This window comes from Chiloscyllium plagiosum, unplaced genomic scaffold (assembly GCF_037043375.1).
Source record: "Chiloscyllium plagiosum isolate Xiang-an unplaced genomic scaffold, Cpla_swu_hap1 HiC_scaffold_1, whole genome shotgun sequence".
NCBI lineage: Eukaryota > Metazoa > Chordata > Chondrichthyes > Orectolobiformes > Hemiscylliidae > Chiloscyllium > Chiloscyllium plagiosum.
The window spans coordinates 123,226,291-123,242,615 of NW_028270139.1; the positions used below are offsets into that span (position 1 = coordinate 123,226,291).

The 16,325-nt window shown below is 41.1% G+C and overlaps 1 protein-coding gene across 6 annotated transcripts in view; it reads right to left on the reverse strand.

Moving 5' to 3' along the window:
* The window catches only part of malt1 (MALT paracaspase 1), a 140,062-nt gene that overhangs the window by 71,787 nt on the left and 51,950 nt on the right, over nt 1-16,325 (reverse strand). For all 6 annotated transcript variants that reach the window (XM_043679132.2, XM_087990363.1, XM_087990355.1 and 3 more), the window contains 3 exons: nt 8,931-9,097; nt 5,649-5,773; nt 3,193-3,340 (listed from right to left, as the gene is read on the reverse strand). In XM_043679132.2, coding sequence (XP_043535067.1) covers nt 3,193-3,340; nt 5,649-5,773; nt 8,931-9,097 — 440 coding nt within the window. The remainder of the gene's footprint in view (nt 1-3,192; nt 3,341-5,648; nt 5,774-8,930; nt 9,098-16,325) is intronic.

Genomic DNA, 16,325 nt, shown 5'->3' on the forward strand with positions numbered 1-16,325 from the left:
GAACAATGCAGCACAGGAACAGGCCCGTCGGCCTTTCAAGGCCTGCACTGACTCATTTTGTCCTTCCATATTAAAACTCTTCACTTACAGGATCCATATTCCTCTATTCCCTTCCTATTCATGCATTCGTCCAGTTGCTTCTTAAATGCTGTTGATGTGAGAAAGTGAGGATTGCAGATGCTGGAGATCAGTGTCGAAAGGTTTTGCACTGGAAAAGCACAGCAGATCAGGCAGCATCTGAGGAGCAGGAGAGTCGAAGTTTCAGGCATAAGCACTTCAGGAATGTGGGAAGATGGGAAACTGGGCTGAGAGATAAATAGGAGGGTGGGGATGGGGGTGGGGGTGGGGTTGGGGAAGGTAACCGGGAAGACGATAAGCCTTATGGAGGGAGAAGGTGGAGGAGGCTTTTCCAGCACCACAATTTTCGATTGTTATCTCCAGCATCTGCAGTCCTCACTTTCTCTCAGTCGCTATAACCTTACTGTGAAGCCTCTTCCAAGGATGCCCACCTTGAGGACGTTCTCCTCCTCCCTCCACAAGACCTTTCATTTTTCCAGCTACCTTCCCTCCACCACCCTCCCATTTATCTCTCAGTTCCCTTCTCCACGTCCACCTTCCTGATGAAGGGCTTATGCCCGAAATGTTGACTCTCCAATTCCTGGGATGCTGCCTGACCTGTTGCGCTTTTCCTGCACCACATTTTTTGACGATTGCTGTTATTGTGTCTTCCACCACCACCTCCAGCAGTGCATTCCAGGTACTTACCATCCTTTGCATATCTCTTTTAAACTTCCCCTCTCACACTTTGAACCTGTGTCCCCTCGTAACTGATCCCTCCACCCTGGAAAAAGTCACATACTTTCCAGCCTACCCATGCCATTCACAATCTTATAAACTTCTACCAGGTTGCCCCTCAACCTCCTGAATTCCAGCAAAAACAAACCCAGTCTGTCCAACCTTTCTTCATAGCTAAACACCCACCCCCCCCCCACCCCCACACCCACAGCAGACAATATTCTGGAAAACCTTTTCTGTACCATCTCCAAAGCATCCACCTCCTCCTGATAGTGTGGTTAACAGAACTGTACACAATATCCCAAGTGTGGCCAAGTTCTATAAAAGCTGCCGGTTGTGAAATCAGTGATGCAGCACAAACCCTATTACATAAGCCTCAGCATTGTGGTCATTCTGCATTTGTCATCATGGTACATCTCTCTGGCACGGCACAGCACAGCCAAATCTGGTCTGTTATTTATTCAATGGTCATGAACTTGCAGTTTTCAGCAAGGACATTAAAGCAAGAGAGAATTGGAATTGCAGTTACATCACTAAGCTAGTAATCCACATTCCCAGCTTAATCTTCTGGGTTCAAATAATGAATTCATTAAAATCTGGAATATAAAAGAAGTCACAGTAATGGTGATCATTAAACAATCAAAGATTGGGGTAAAACATTCATTGGTTCATGACTGTTCTTTAGGAAAAGAAATTTACAATCTTTGTCTGGTGTGGCCTACAAGTCCACAATAATCCATTTGACTTTTAACTGCTTTCAAGTGTAATTAAGGACAGGCAACAAATACTGCATTTTCCAAATACACTCACATCCCATGTGTTGTGAAGTTGATTCTTTTTAATACCTTTTTGAGTTTGAAAGGATTATGGAAAATGAAATCTATTTCAAAATTCCATGCAGATCTGGATAGCTTCAAAATAAGTCGTTGGTAAGCCTTCAATCAGTAAAAACCTTCAATAAAAGGAATAAAGCAAGTCTTCTTGGATATCAAGCAACTTGTGATAATTGCTGGTGACCCTTGCTAGGGGCATTTGAACAGTGCTTTGGGCTTGGAGAATATTTGGATTCAGAACTTTTTGGACAGAAGTCAACTAAAGAATAAGCAACTTCCCGGATCAGCTCTCCTTTTCTGAAATACCTTTGGCTGTGAGATCAGGGTGAAACATGATCGTTCTTCTCTAAGAGTGATTGAAGGAACTTCTCATTATTTGACTCTGTGCAAGCTGAGTTTGCCAAGATTCCACAGGCAACTGTGTGTGATTTGTGACTTGACCACACAAGCAATATCATCAGATCAACAGAATTTGCAACCTTATCTTTATCTATTCTATTCTTTTGGCCTTCAAAAGTAACCACTATTAGTTAGAATGTTTTGGAAGTGAATGTTTGGACAGAGAAATCTGTTTGACTTTCCTTTCATTTAAGGGTTGTTTGTGTATATATAGTTACATGTTTTGTATTATATAGAGGGGTAAACATTTATATATTCATATACAAGCTGTGTGTTAACGAATTTTGCATCTTAATTGAATGAGTTTTGTTTTGTAATAAATCAATAATAATCCAGTGATGGATCTTTTCAACCTAAGTCTACTACAGAGCAAGTAGACAATGCTGGAATCTGTACAAAAATATTTTTATTTTAATTCTGACCCTATGGAGTAATAATTGTTGAGAGTGTGGTGCTGGAAAAGCACAGCAGCCAGGCAGCATCTGAGGAGCAGGAGCATCAATGTTTCGGGCATGAGCCCTTCATAGGTAATCATGCTGAGCTACTGTGCCTTCTCAGCACCACACTCTTGACTCTGATCTCAAGAAATGGTAGACCTCATTTTTCTCTGAAATGACAGACTTCTTCCATCTCTGTCATAATATATGAACAAATGTATGGGTTTCCTCCAGGTGCTCTGGTTTCTTCCTACAGTCCAAAAATGTGTAGGTTAGGTGAATTGGCCATGCTAAAAAAATTGCCCATAGTATTCAGGGATGTGTAGGTTAAGTGCATTAGCCGGAGGAATATAAAGTAATGGGGTAGGGGAATGGGTCTGGGTGGGGTACTCTTTGGAGAGTTGGTGTGGACTTGTTGGGCCAAATGGCCTGGTTCCACTCTGTAGGCATTCTGTGATTCTGACATATTAAAGGAAGAGATCACAATGAAGACCGAAAACCTGTTTTGATTGTTTTTTCCCCATCTCACAGCAAGTTGTTGCCCTAGCTTAGGTAATCTTACAAAGCTGAGGCTTTCCTGTCCAGTATGTCTTGTTTCTACACTGCCACTGCACTTAATTTGAGTCAGCAGGGAAACTTTCAATCCTGTCAATTATCATATTTGGAGCATAGAACAAAGACTGATGATCATGTTACAGAATATATTTACAACAGACATTATAACTTACCACAGACAGCACTGAAATTATAAACTTCAAGTTGCACCCAGAGACTAAATTCAAAAAAGCAGCCACTGTTCACTCTGCAGATGTACCACCCGGTATCATTTACAGAAACTGGATTAATCACAAGCTCTGGGGTATTGCCATTTGGAATCTGTGTCAAAGAACAGAAAGAAATTCATCCAATTCCAAAAATATCTATCAACTTTTACAGATATTCAATTGATTGCATCACGTCCATCACCATCCATTCACTCACTTCTCATTATATGATAGTTAAGATGTTTGCATGTTTTGGATTTTATTTAGTGTTACATATTCTTCTTGCTAAACAGTGGGATAGATGAGAATATAGCATGTCATGTGCGTATTGAGGTTTCTTTACATTGCAATGAGTCATGGAGGCAGTGCAAAGAAGGGTCTGAAGACCATAAAACCATAGACAGTGGAGCAGAACTGGCCGATTGTGTCCATTCAATGAAATCATGACTGAACTAAGAATTAAAAAATCCACTTTCGGGCCATTTTCCCATAACACTCAACTCCGTTAGACAGATTTCTAATTCTATCTCAGATATGAATATACTTAATGACCCAGCCTCTACATATCTCTGTGGTAAAGTATTCCACAGATTCACAACACTCATGAGAAATTCCACCTTATCTCGGTCTTAAATGGGTGACTCCTTTCTCTGAGATTACTCCTTCTTGTCCTAGATTCTCCCACAAGGGGAAACAAACTGTCCACATTAATGCTATTGTGTCCCTTAAGAATCTAACATATTTCAATTAGATCACCTCCCATTCTCCCAGAACCCAGTGAGTACAGACTTAACCCACTCAGTCTTTTCTCAAAGGAAAATGCCTTCAAAGCTGGGATAAACCTAGTCAACTTTCTCTGGATTGCCACCAAAGCCAGTATTTTCTTTTCCCTTAGATAAAAGGACCAAAACTCTTCACAGTTGTCCAGCTGTGTTCTGACCAGGCCTTATACAATTTTAGCAAGTTCTTCTGATTTTTATTTTCCATTCCCTTTGAACTAAAGGCCATTTGCCTTCCCTATTAGCCCTTGAACTTGGATACTAGCTTTTAATGATTCAAACAAGAGGCCTCCAAAGTTCCTCTGTACAGCAGCTTTCTACATTTATTCACCAGTTAAATAATATTCAGTTCTTCAATTCTTCCTAGCAAAGTGCATGACCTCCTATTTTCCCACATTATATTCCATCTACACAGTTAACTGGTCTTTATCCCTCAGTATACTCTTTGTATCATCCTTACCACTTGTCTTCCCATCTCTATTTCCTGTCACCTGCAAACTCGGTGATACTTCGGCCATCCAAGTTATGAATATATATTGTAAATAATTGAGTACTGATTCCTGTGGCACACCACTAGTTGCTGTTTGCCACCCTGAAAATACTTCCTATCTCTAATTGCCTATGAGAAGGTGGTGTGAGCAGCCATCACGAACCATTGCAATTCATCCAGTGCAGACTGTTAGACAGTGCGAATAGGAAGGCAATTCCAGGATTTGGATGCAGCAACAGTAAAAGAACAGCAATATAGTTTCAAGGCAGGCTGGTGTAGGTGGCTTGGCTACTGTACCTTTGTGAAGTAGAGAATGAATGTTTACAATTGACGGATGGCAAGACAGTCAAGTAAAAACTTTGAAATGTATGGGGTCAAGCTTAGAGTTTTGTGATAGCTGCCGTTATCCAGGCAAGTGCAGAAGATCCTATCACACTTTGACTTGTGCCTAGTAGATAATGGAGGACAGACTTTGGGACTCAGGCTTACTTGCCTCGGAATTCTCAACCTCTGACTTGCTTTGTAACCATCAATTTATACGGCTAGTCTACTTCAATTCCTGGTCAATGGTAACTTCTAGGATATTGGTTGTGGGGCATTCAGTGATGGTAAAGCCATTAGATGTTAAGGGAAGATGGTTAGATTCCCTCAAGTTACAGATATTGTTACCTGGCACTTGTTTAGCACCATTGTTATTTGCCACTTATCAATCCAAGCCTGAATGTTGTCCAGGTCTTGCTGCGTATGGACAGGGACCTCATCAATATCTGAAAAGTTGCAAATGGTATTCAATCTTCAGCAAACATTATCCCCTACTTCTGACCTTTTGATGGAGCGAGGATCATTGATGAAGGACTGAAGATGGTTGGGCTATGACTAATATCCTGGGGAACTCCTACATAGATGGCCAAGGACTGAGATGATTTGCAACTAACAACCAGGTATGCTAGGATGGTTCTAACCAGTTTTCCTCTGATTCCCATTGACTACAATTTCACCACAGCTATACCAATGCAACACTTGGTCAAATGTCATGATGTCACTTTTAGTCATTGTTATATCCTCCTCTTGCATTCAGCTGTTTTGAAAAAAAAATGAAGTTGAATTAAATTGAATGATGCAACTACTGGGAAGACTATTCTGTCCATTACCTCTACATCCTTTCGAAACCACTGATATTCAACATTCGGATGCCCTGCAGCTTGGCAAAAGAGTCTCACTGCCTGGCCAGCCAGTACAGCCTGGGAAACAGGCTGGATGAGTATCTTCAATGAAGCTGAAATAAAAAGACATCATAAATGAAAGAAAACTATCATTAAAAATGTACTAGAACACTAATTAGACAAAGTAACCTGTTTCCTAAATTAAGATTTTTGCACTACTGAGACACTTATCCATGCTCACACCAAAAGATTTGAAGTTACTTCTGAAGCAGCATTAATGGGCTTTCATTCTTGTAATCATTCCTGACAGTTTACTTATATTAATTGAATTTTTTTCTGCGCCTTTACTTTCTTGTACTATTGATATAAATCATAGACTCTGAAGTAATAAATACACAGAACAGATGTATAATTGCTAAATGAATGGCAATAGCGAAAACGTAATAAGGAGACCACATATTCCCTGGAAATTAATTGCATAACTGGGATGTTGGAACAGAGAGATCTGGAATACATTTACAGTGATCAAAAGAAGTAGCTGTGCAGGTTAATAAATATATGAAATAAGCTTGAAAATCCACTGGGGTTCATTTACATAAGGATAAATTGAAAAGTAATAAAGGTTACATTAGAACTGTACAGAACTTTGGTTGGACTACAACTGGAGCCCAGGGAAGCATTCTGATCTCTATATTATAGAAATGGATCTAAAAGTACCTAAGAATTATTAGAATGATATCAGAATTGAGATGCTATATCTATTAACAAAGAGTGAACGGACTGGGGCTCTTTTCTCTAGATACAGAAGACTGAAGGGTGACTGATTATAAAAAAAAATTTGGTAAGGTAGTCAGAGAAAAGATACTTCCACCCACGTGTATAACATCAGAGCCAGGGGCCTCAAATGTAAGGTAATCAGTGGAAAAATGCCTAAACTCTGCAACACTTAGAATGTGGAACTCACGATGACAGGAAGTGGTTAAGGTGAACAGCAGAGGAAGGAAAAACATGACAGTGAAATGAAAAGAAGGATGCGGTTAGATGAAAAAAATGGGGCTAAATGAAAAAGAACATAAGAAGTGTCATGTGAAGCATAAACACCAGCATGAATTTATGGACCAAATGGCCTGATTCAGTGCTGTAAACACTGGCAAGTTAACAGTGTTTTGGTCGGGTTGAATAAGGGCAGGGCCTTTACAGCACAGCTTGTGGTCCAAGAGGAGTGGGCGTACTTTCTACAAGCCCAATCTATTACTCAGTAACCACAATCCAGTTGCTCCCAGGAGCCCTTTATGCTTCCCCAGACCAAGAACCATTTCTTCACATCCCCCCAATAATATCTGCCCGCTTACCCTCCCCCATCAACTCCTCCAAGCCAGGCCCACAACTTGACCTTCCACAAGCATAGAGCATAGCACTGGCATAGAGTCATAGAGATGTACAGCATGGAAACAGACTCTTCGGTCCAACCTGTCCATGCCGACCAGATATCCCAACACAATCTAGTCCCACCTGCCAGCTCCCGGTCCATATCCCTCCAAACCCTTCCTATTCATATACCCATCCAAATGCCTCTTAAATGTTGCAATTGTACCAGCCTCCACCACTTCCTCTGGCAGCTCATTCCAAATCCGTACAACCCTCTGTGTGAAAAAGTTGCCCCTTAGGTCTCTTTTATATCTTTCCCCTCTCACCCTAAACTTATGCCTTCTAGCTCTGGACTCCCCCACCCCAGGGAAAAGACTGCCTATTTATCCTATCCATGCCCCTCGTGATTTTATAAACCTCTGGAAGGTCATCCCTCAGCGTCCAGGGAAAACAGCCCCAGCCTGTTCAGCCTCTCCCAGTAGCTCAAATCCTCCAACCCTGGCAACATCCTTGTAAAGCTTTCCTGAACCCTTTCAAGTTTCACAACATCTTTCCAATTGCACGCAATATTCCAACAGTGGCCTAACCAATGTCCTGTACAGCCACAACATAACCTCCCAAGTCCTGTACTCAATACTCTGAACAATAAAGGAAAACATACCAAATGCCTTCTTCACTATCCTATCTACCTGCAACTTCACTTTCAAGGAGCTATGAACCTGCACTCCAATGTCTCTTTGTTCAGCAACACTCCCTAGGACTTTATAATATATAAGCGTATAAGTCCTGCTAAGATTTGCTTTCCCAAAATGCAGCACCTCGCATTTATCTGAATTAAACTCCATCTGCCATTCTCAGTCCATTGGCCCATCTGGTCAAGATCCTGTTGTAATCTGCGGTAACCCTCTTCGCTATCCACTACACCTCCAATTTTGGTGTCATCTGCAAACTTACTAACTGTACCTCTTATGCTCGCATCCAAATCATTTATGTAAATGACCAATTTTTCCTCCCAACCCCAGTTATGGCCAACAATTGTTCCCCACCTCAGCATCGGCATTCCCCATGACCATCGTGACCCTTACCCTTGACTCCAATCACATCAGCCTCGCATTAATCAAATTTCTTCCAAATACCATCCACAACCACAATAATGCATTCCAACCATCATCTACATGACTACATCCACCCTCCCCCGATCACTGTCCTGCTCTGACCTCCCCTAATCTGCCTAGCTGCTTCCCTGCCAAACTGGCTGTGACATTCTGCTGCAGTGTTCCTAAGCTGACATGCCTCCTCCTATTAATAGCTGACTGTGACTAGGAAAACTACAGCAAAATAGTTCAAGATATTCACCAGTTAAATACTGCTGGACATTCAGGAAACTCATACTTCTGCATTCCCCAAACTTAAAATAATGTCCCCGCATGGAACATGCCCCAGGCAATAATCCAGTCTTGCCTGTTAAATGCCCAGCAGCAAAGTAGAATACATTCCATTTGAAAGTAAATGACCTGATTAAATTTTATATGCAAAATCTGCAGCTCTCCCCTTAAGAATGGGTGGTTAAGCCAGTCAGTGCTTAGTAGCAATGAGCTGAACCGATGTGGCACACAATACTTTGAAATAACCCTGGGACTTTTAATGTACAAATCTAGATTTGACACAAGTTGAAAGTGCCCTCCCGCCCAAACAGATGAATGGTCCGGTCACCCATTGAGACCAAGGATCAGAAGTCCCAGTTTCTATATCGTGTATGGGAACGAGCAACTGGTGCAGTGCCCATTCAACTCCCTGTTATCCTCTTACTATCAGTCAGTCTTGAAAATGGGAACGAGTTTATTCTGTTAAAAAAAGAACTGGTTAACAAATGTCCATAAACAAAACGTCAAATAACCTAACCTGAGGATCTCAGCAGCTGAAAGGCCTCAGTCTGTCCCATAACTTGAAGGAACTCCAACAGGTCTTTCACAGTCACACCCCGGTTGCCCATCACATGGAGCAAACTCCGGCTGGGGCTTCCTTCTGGATCCAGGACCTTCAATGAGCATTTATCTAGGTCCTCTGAACTGTTTAAAAACAAAAAAAAATGCATCTTTCAGATCACTGGATCACCAAGAAATTAGCCCTTAATCATTACAAAGCATTAAATAAGAAAAAATACTAATTTGGAAATGAACTGGGAAGCTTAGCAAAACTTTTCAAACCAAAAAAACCAAGTCAAGTAAAGCAATTTGTCATGATACCTCGGTTGCTTCTTGAATACATTTAGATTTAATTGATTCAAAGTAATTCATCAGAATTTCCATTGAATCAATTAACTCTAAATGTATTCAAGAAGCAACGAAGATATTTCTACAAAAGAGTAGGGGAATTATGGGTGCAAATCAATCCACCATTTGCTGAATTGTTGGGTCAAGTAACCTCTTTTTTTCTCAATTTAGGATCAAATGTTTGTTGCATAAGCACTGTGTCAGAGAGTGCACTTACAATCCAGGTTTCTCGATCAACACTTGCACCTCTGCCTGAAAGACAGTTTCTCCTAAATAGACAAAGGCCTATCTGAAACAAAATCTACCCACAGAATTTTCCCAGCCCCTGAATGACACATACAATGATGAGACAGTTGGGAAAATATGACAAGAATTGATAAATGAAATTTCCAGAGTTGAGTAAAACAAGTCAAATTTTCTGCATAAGGTTTCAACAGTTTGGTGAGATTCTCGCTGGTGAGTGGTGTGCAGCCCCTTTACATATATTAACATCTCATTATTTCCTAACCTCACCTCATTTACAGGTAGGTTGCTGGTCTCCCAGGCAATGGAGAGAGACTAGAGAGTGCCAATTCCTGACACGAAATTCATAGCAGTTACCAAGCAGCTGCAGCTCATTGGCACCTTTTCTGGGCATCCACCTTTGCCTGCATTCCTCAATATCTCAAACTACGCTGCATGGGTAGCAAACACCTGTTCCCTCCATCGACTGATGTTGGCAGCAGCCTCGCTACGTCATCATGGTACACTGGGGGCTCACTTATAATAGTTTACCGAAGTTCACACTAAGTGAGGCCATATAGCTGCTTCAAGGTTCACTGTAAGACTGTACTGATGTTTTGGAAGTCATTTGGAAGTGATGGATCTTGGAGCATCGTATACCAATAAAGAAAATTACAGGCAAAGTTGTAGTTCAGTACTTCAATACCACACTTTACAATTCACCGACACCTTGTGACCGCAAGGTATCATCATCCAGGGAAAGCCTGACAGTCTTAAAGATGTTGCTAAAAAGAATTAATTGATTTTTATTTTTACAGAGATGAACCTGATGTATTACAGATGTTTTCAATTGCAAAGAAGTTCTAATACTGAAAGAATAATGCCAAGATAGCATGTCCATGTTATACTGGGTACACATGGTTACTGGTTGCACAACACAATTAGCAAATTAACCTCTGCACTGGTCAGTAAGGAGGAAGCAGAATATTCAACAACTCATGAATGCATGTGAGAGATTCAAATGTATCAATCCCAGTAGTGGAGACAGCCTTCACATCCACACAATGTTTCATATACTGCTGGGACAAAATTATAAACAGTGCAATGAGAAGATTGTATCCCTGTGACATATTATTTCTCTAAAAATTTCCCATTGTCCAGTGACTCTGCAACTTAACAAGCGTGATCATTGTCGATACATCTGTTTCAACATTTGTGCACTGAATGGGAGTGACCCATATCACATCATCGCCCCATTAAATTGTAGCAAAGCATATGATACATACCATTGAATGAATTATCAGTACTTGCTGAGCAACAAAGCCAGATTGTTGCATTACATTTCAACATTCTTGTGCAACACAAAAAGAGATTACCATCCCCAGCATAACTTACACTAGCAATACAAGTGCAAACTACCTTACCTCCAACCAATTTTCTAATTATTTGAGACACAGGCCGTCCTTGCTCCCATCTTGAAGAAAAGAGATATATGTAGTGGTGATGCCCCAACCTTAGACTGTGAGGCTCAGGTTCAAGTTCCACCTGCTCCAGAGGTATATAATAACATCTCTAAACAGCTTGGTTAGAAAAATAGATTAATAAAAAATATAAAGGTTTAAGTCCCAACTGCTTCAGAAGTGTCATAACACATCAGTCGACTAAAATGACACAGGCTCCTACAGTGCAGTACAGTAGTCCTACCTCTAAACCAGACGGTGGATTTAAGCTCTATCTGCTCTGGAGGCATGTCATAACATGTCCATACACCAAAAACAAGAGATTTACAACAAATGAGTAGTAAGGGAATAATTGCGCTGGACCATTGGTCTGAGACAGAAAAACAAAACAAAACCCATAGCTCTTCAAACCTGTGGACAATTACTAGATGAGGACCAGCTGTTAAAACATCCAAAATGTTCAATAAAATTTGAAATGTTTTTCTTGTAAACACTTTTCTAACCTGCTTATGTTACTTGAATTGCATACTTGAGCATACGTACAACCACTGGGATAACCCTTGTCTTTGGAAGAAGAGGAACGTGTTTACCTCATCATTTGCATTTTGTTTTATTCACTCACGGGATGAGGGCATCGTTAGCTAGGCCAGCATTTATTGCTTGTCTCTAATTGCCCAGAGGGCAGTTAAGAGCCAACCACACTGCTGTTGGTCTGGAGTCCATGTATTCCAGAACAGGTAAGGATGGCAGATTTCCTTCCCTAAAGGATATTAGTGAATCAGATGGGTTCTTCCTGACATTCAACGATGGATTCATGGTCATCATTGGACACAGTTCTAGATTTTTATTGAATTCAAATTCCAATGGGATTCAAATCTGGTTCCTCAGAATATTATCTGGGCTTCTAGATTAATAGTCCAGTGACAATACCTCTAGGCCACCAGTTGCCCAGTAGTATACCTTTAAGTTACATGCTCATAATATTATCACTGTAACATAGAATGAGACCTGTGGGTGTAAGGGTCTCATGTGAAGCAGGATATGCCATTAAAAGCATGCTGTTCTGTTGTAATCTATTAACTTAATATTCATCTGTACAATTAGATATACTTGTGAATTTATTGTTTGTATCAGATACTTGAACAAAGAGTCAGAACGGTCTACAGCACAGAGAAAAGACGCTTTGGTTGATTGAGCCAGTCAGAAAAAAAACACAACTTCTAATCCCATTTTTCATCACTCAGCCTTGTATACCTTGGTATTGCAAGTGTACATCGGAATACTTCCTAAATGTCATGAGAGTTTTTGCCTCTACCACTCTTATAGGCAATGCATTCCAGATCCCCAACATCCTCTGAGTGAAAAAGAAACTTCCTCACATCTCTTTTTTTTTCCCCAAAGTGGAGTCGTAGGATAGTGAAGAAGGCATTTGGGTATGCTTTCTTTTATTGGTCAGAGTATTGAGTACAGGAGTTGGGAGGTCATGTTGCGGCTGTACAGGACATTGGTTAGACCACTGTTGGAATATTGCGTGCAATTCTGGTTTCCTTCCTATCGGAAAGATGTTGTGAAACTTGAAAGGGTTCAAAAAAGATTTACAAGGATGTTGCCAGGGTTGGAGGATTTGAGCTATAGGGAGAGGCTGAACAGGCTGGGGCTGTTTTACCTGGAGTGTTGGAGGCTGAGGGGTGACCTTATAGAGGTTTACAAAATTATGAGGGGCATGGATAGGATAAATAGGCAAAGTCTTTTCCCTGGGGTTGGGGAGTCCAGAACAAGAGGGCATAGGTTTAGGGTGAGAGACAAAGATATAAAAGAGACCTAAGGGGCAACTTTTTCACGCAGAGGATGGTACGTGTATGGAATGAGCTGCCTGAGGAAGTGGTGGAGGCTGGTACAATTGCAACATTTCAGAGGCATTTGGATGGATATATGAATAGGAAGGGTTTGGAGGGATACGGGCTGAGTGTTGGCAGGTGGGACTAGATTGTGTTGGGATATCTGGTCGGCATGGACGGGTTGGACCGAAGGGTCTGTTTCCATGCTGTACATCTCTATGACTCTATGACTCTTCGAAAGCCCTTGCACCTTCCCATAAATCTATACCCAATGGTCATTGATCCCGCCACCAAGATGAAGTTTCTTTCCATCTATCTGTCTATGCCCTCACATTTTATACAATCATGACCTCACTTAGTCTCCTCTGCTTAAAGGAAAACAACCTGAGTCTTTCCACCTCTCATCATTACTAGAACTGTCCAGTTCAGGGAACATCCTGGTAAATCACCTCTGTACCCTCTCCAGTATAATCACATCCTTCCTAATAAAGTGGATTCCAGAACTGCTCTAGCTGGGGCCCAACCAGGCTTTTAAACAGTCACTCAGCTCGAAATAAAACAAAGAAGCGCAGATGTTGGAGATCTGAAACAAACCAAATCAGAAATTGCTGGAGAAACTCAACAGGACTGGCAGCATCAATGCAGAGAAAACAGAGTTAATGTTTGAGTCATGTGACCCTTCTTCAGATTTGATAGCATCTAGGAAAAGGTGGCATTTATGCTGATGACAGAGGGTTGGGAGGAATAGAAGTGAACGGATAGGTAGAGAGGGAGCCCAGACAGGAAGAAAAAAAAGAGGAGGCAGACAAATGGATTGTTGATACTAAACCAGGGAAGAGGAGAAACTGGAGAGTGATAATGGAGATTATGAATAGTTGAAAATTGATTGACCGTGTTGAAAGTAACCCATTTCATGACAGGACCTGGGATAGACAAGGAATGGGGTGTTCATGCTCTGAAATTGTTACTCAATGTTTCATTAATCCAGCAATTTCTGTTTGTGTTTGTTCCAGCATAACCTCCCTTATTTTAAACTCTATGGTTCAGCTAATAAAGTCAAGCATCCCATTTGACTTCTTTTTCATTTTGTCTCCCTGGTTGGCCACCTAAACGACTGGTGGACATGCACAACAAGGTCCCTCTGATCCTTACTGCTTCCCAGGGTCCTACATCATGTATTCCCTTGCCTTGTTTGTCCTACCCAAGTGCATTCCCTCACATTTACCCAGATTGATTTCCACTTTCCAGGGATAAGACCATCTGACTATCTTATCCATAGCCTGCCAGACTACTCAGAACCTCCTCTCTGACTATAGTAATTTTTAAAAGTATATCACAGTCCTTTACCCTAAATTCTCTACCCAAATCATCTCTGTCTCTAGCGAACACCAAAGTATTCATTTAGAATCTTTCCTACGTCCTCTGGCACAAATTACTGCTAAGGTCCTTCATGAGCCCTACTCTTTCCCTTGTTTTTCTTTACCTGTAATGTACTTGTAAAACAACCTTGGTAAAATAAAGGAAAATTCTGTCATTATTTTATCATGCCCCACTTTTTCTCCTAATTTTTATTTTAAGTTTTCCTTTGCACAAATTGTACTCCTTTAGGGCTAATGCTATTTTGAATACTTAGTGTCTGCCAATAGCCTTCCTTTTTCTCTTTATCCAATCCTTAATATCCAGGGTTCACAGGATTTATTGGTCTCCCCCTTTGCCATGATTGGAACATGTTTTATTGTGTCCCTTTTTTATTGTGTCCCACTGCTTTGACACAAATTTACGTAACAGTATCTGCTCCCAGTTGACTCTAGCTAACTTATGCCTGATCCTTTTAGAAATGGCTTTCCCCAGTTTAGAGCTTCAAATTGTCCTTTTCTGTAACAATCTTGAATATGACGGAGTTATGATTGCTGTCTTCAAAATGCTTCCTCGCTGATACTTCAATTATTTGCCTGGCTTCGTTACCTAAGATTAAGTCCAGTACTGCCCCTCTCTGTTATGGCCTTCTATATATTGGTTTAAAAGGAATATATTGAAAGAATTCTGCTCTCTCTAAACCTTTCACACTATGACTACCGTATCCAACTTGGGGATGTTAAAACCACTGCATAATCACGATCCTACTACGTTTACACTTCTCTGAAATTTACCTACATATCTGCTCTTCAATTTTTCTCAGATGGTTAGGGGGCCTAGAGTACACTTCTGCAATGTAATTGCTGCTTTTTGCTTTCCACGTTCTACCCACGTGGCTTCATTTGAGGTGCCTTCTAAAGTGTCATCCTTCCTTAGTGCTGTAATTGATTCCCTTATCAAAACTGCAATATCCTCTCCTCCTTTATCTCCTTCCCTCTCTCGCCTGACGTTCCCATATCCTGGAATTTGGAACTGCCAATCCTGCCCTCTTCAAAGCATATCTCAGTGATAACAATGAGCTCGTACCACCAAGTTTTAACTTGTGCCCTCAACTCATCTATCTTGTTCATCAGATTCTTTGCACTAAAAGAAATACCATCCAAAATTGCCAAACTCTGTGTAATTTGGAGTCAGTGGTGCAGTGATAACGCCATAGCACTCGTAATCCAGAACCCCGGGTTAATATTCTAATGTTCTGGCTTGAATCCCACTGTGGCAGATGGTGAAGTCTGAATTTAATTTTAAAAACCTGGAATAAAGAGCTTGCGTAATGGCAATCTGCTGACTGTCATAAAAACACATTTGGTTCACTAAATTTCCTTTCGGGAAAGAAAATGTGCCATCTTTACGTAGTCTGGTCTATATGCCATTCTAGATCCATTGCAATGTGGTTGCCTCTCAAAAAATGAAGGCAATTAGGGTTGGGCAGTAAATACTGGCCTAACCAGTGGCACCCATATTGGCATGAACTAAAACAGAAAGCATATTCTGTGAACAAACGGGTTGTAAGTTTGCTTGTTGAGCTGGTAGGTTTGTCCTCAGACACGTCGTCACCCTGCTAGGTAACATCAGTGAGCCTGAAGCACTGGTGTTCTGTCCGGCTTTGTGTTTATGTGTCTTGGTCTCTCATAGTGGGTGATATCATTTCCAGTTCTTTTTCTCAGACATTGGTAAATGGGGTCCAAATTGATGTGTTTATTGATGGAGTTCCGGTTTGAATGCCAAGCCTCTAGGAATTCTTGTTTGTGTCTTTTGCCACCAGGATACACAAGCACCAACTAGCCACCAAAAGATATGACCAACTATCATTAATATCCTTACATATGGATGAAGGACACTACTTTGACTGGGACAACACATCCATCCTGGGACAGGCTAAACAAAGACACAAACAAGAATTCCTAGAGGCCTGGCATTCAAACTGGAACTCCATCAATAAACACATCAATTTGGACCCCATTTACCAACCTCTGAGAAAAAGAACCGGAAATGATATCACCCAGCACAACAGAGCAAGACTCATAAACAGAAAGTGGGACAGAACACCAGCGCTTCAACAGAAGCTCACTGATGATGTTACCGAGCATG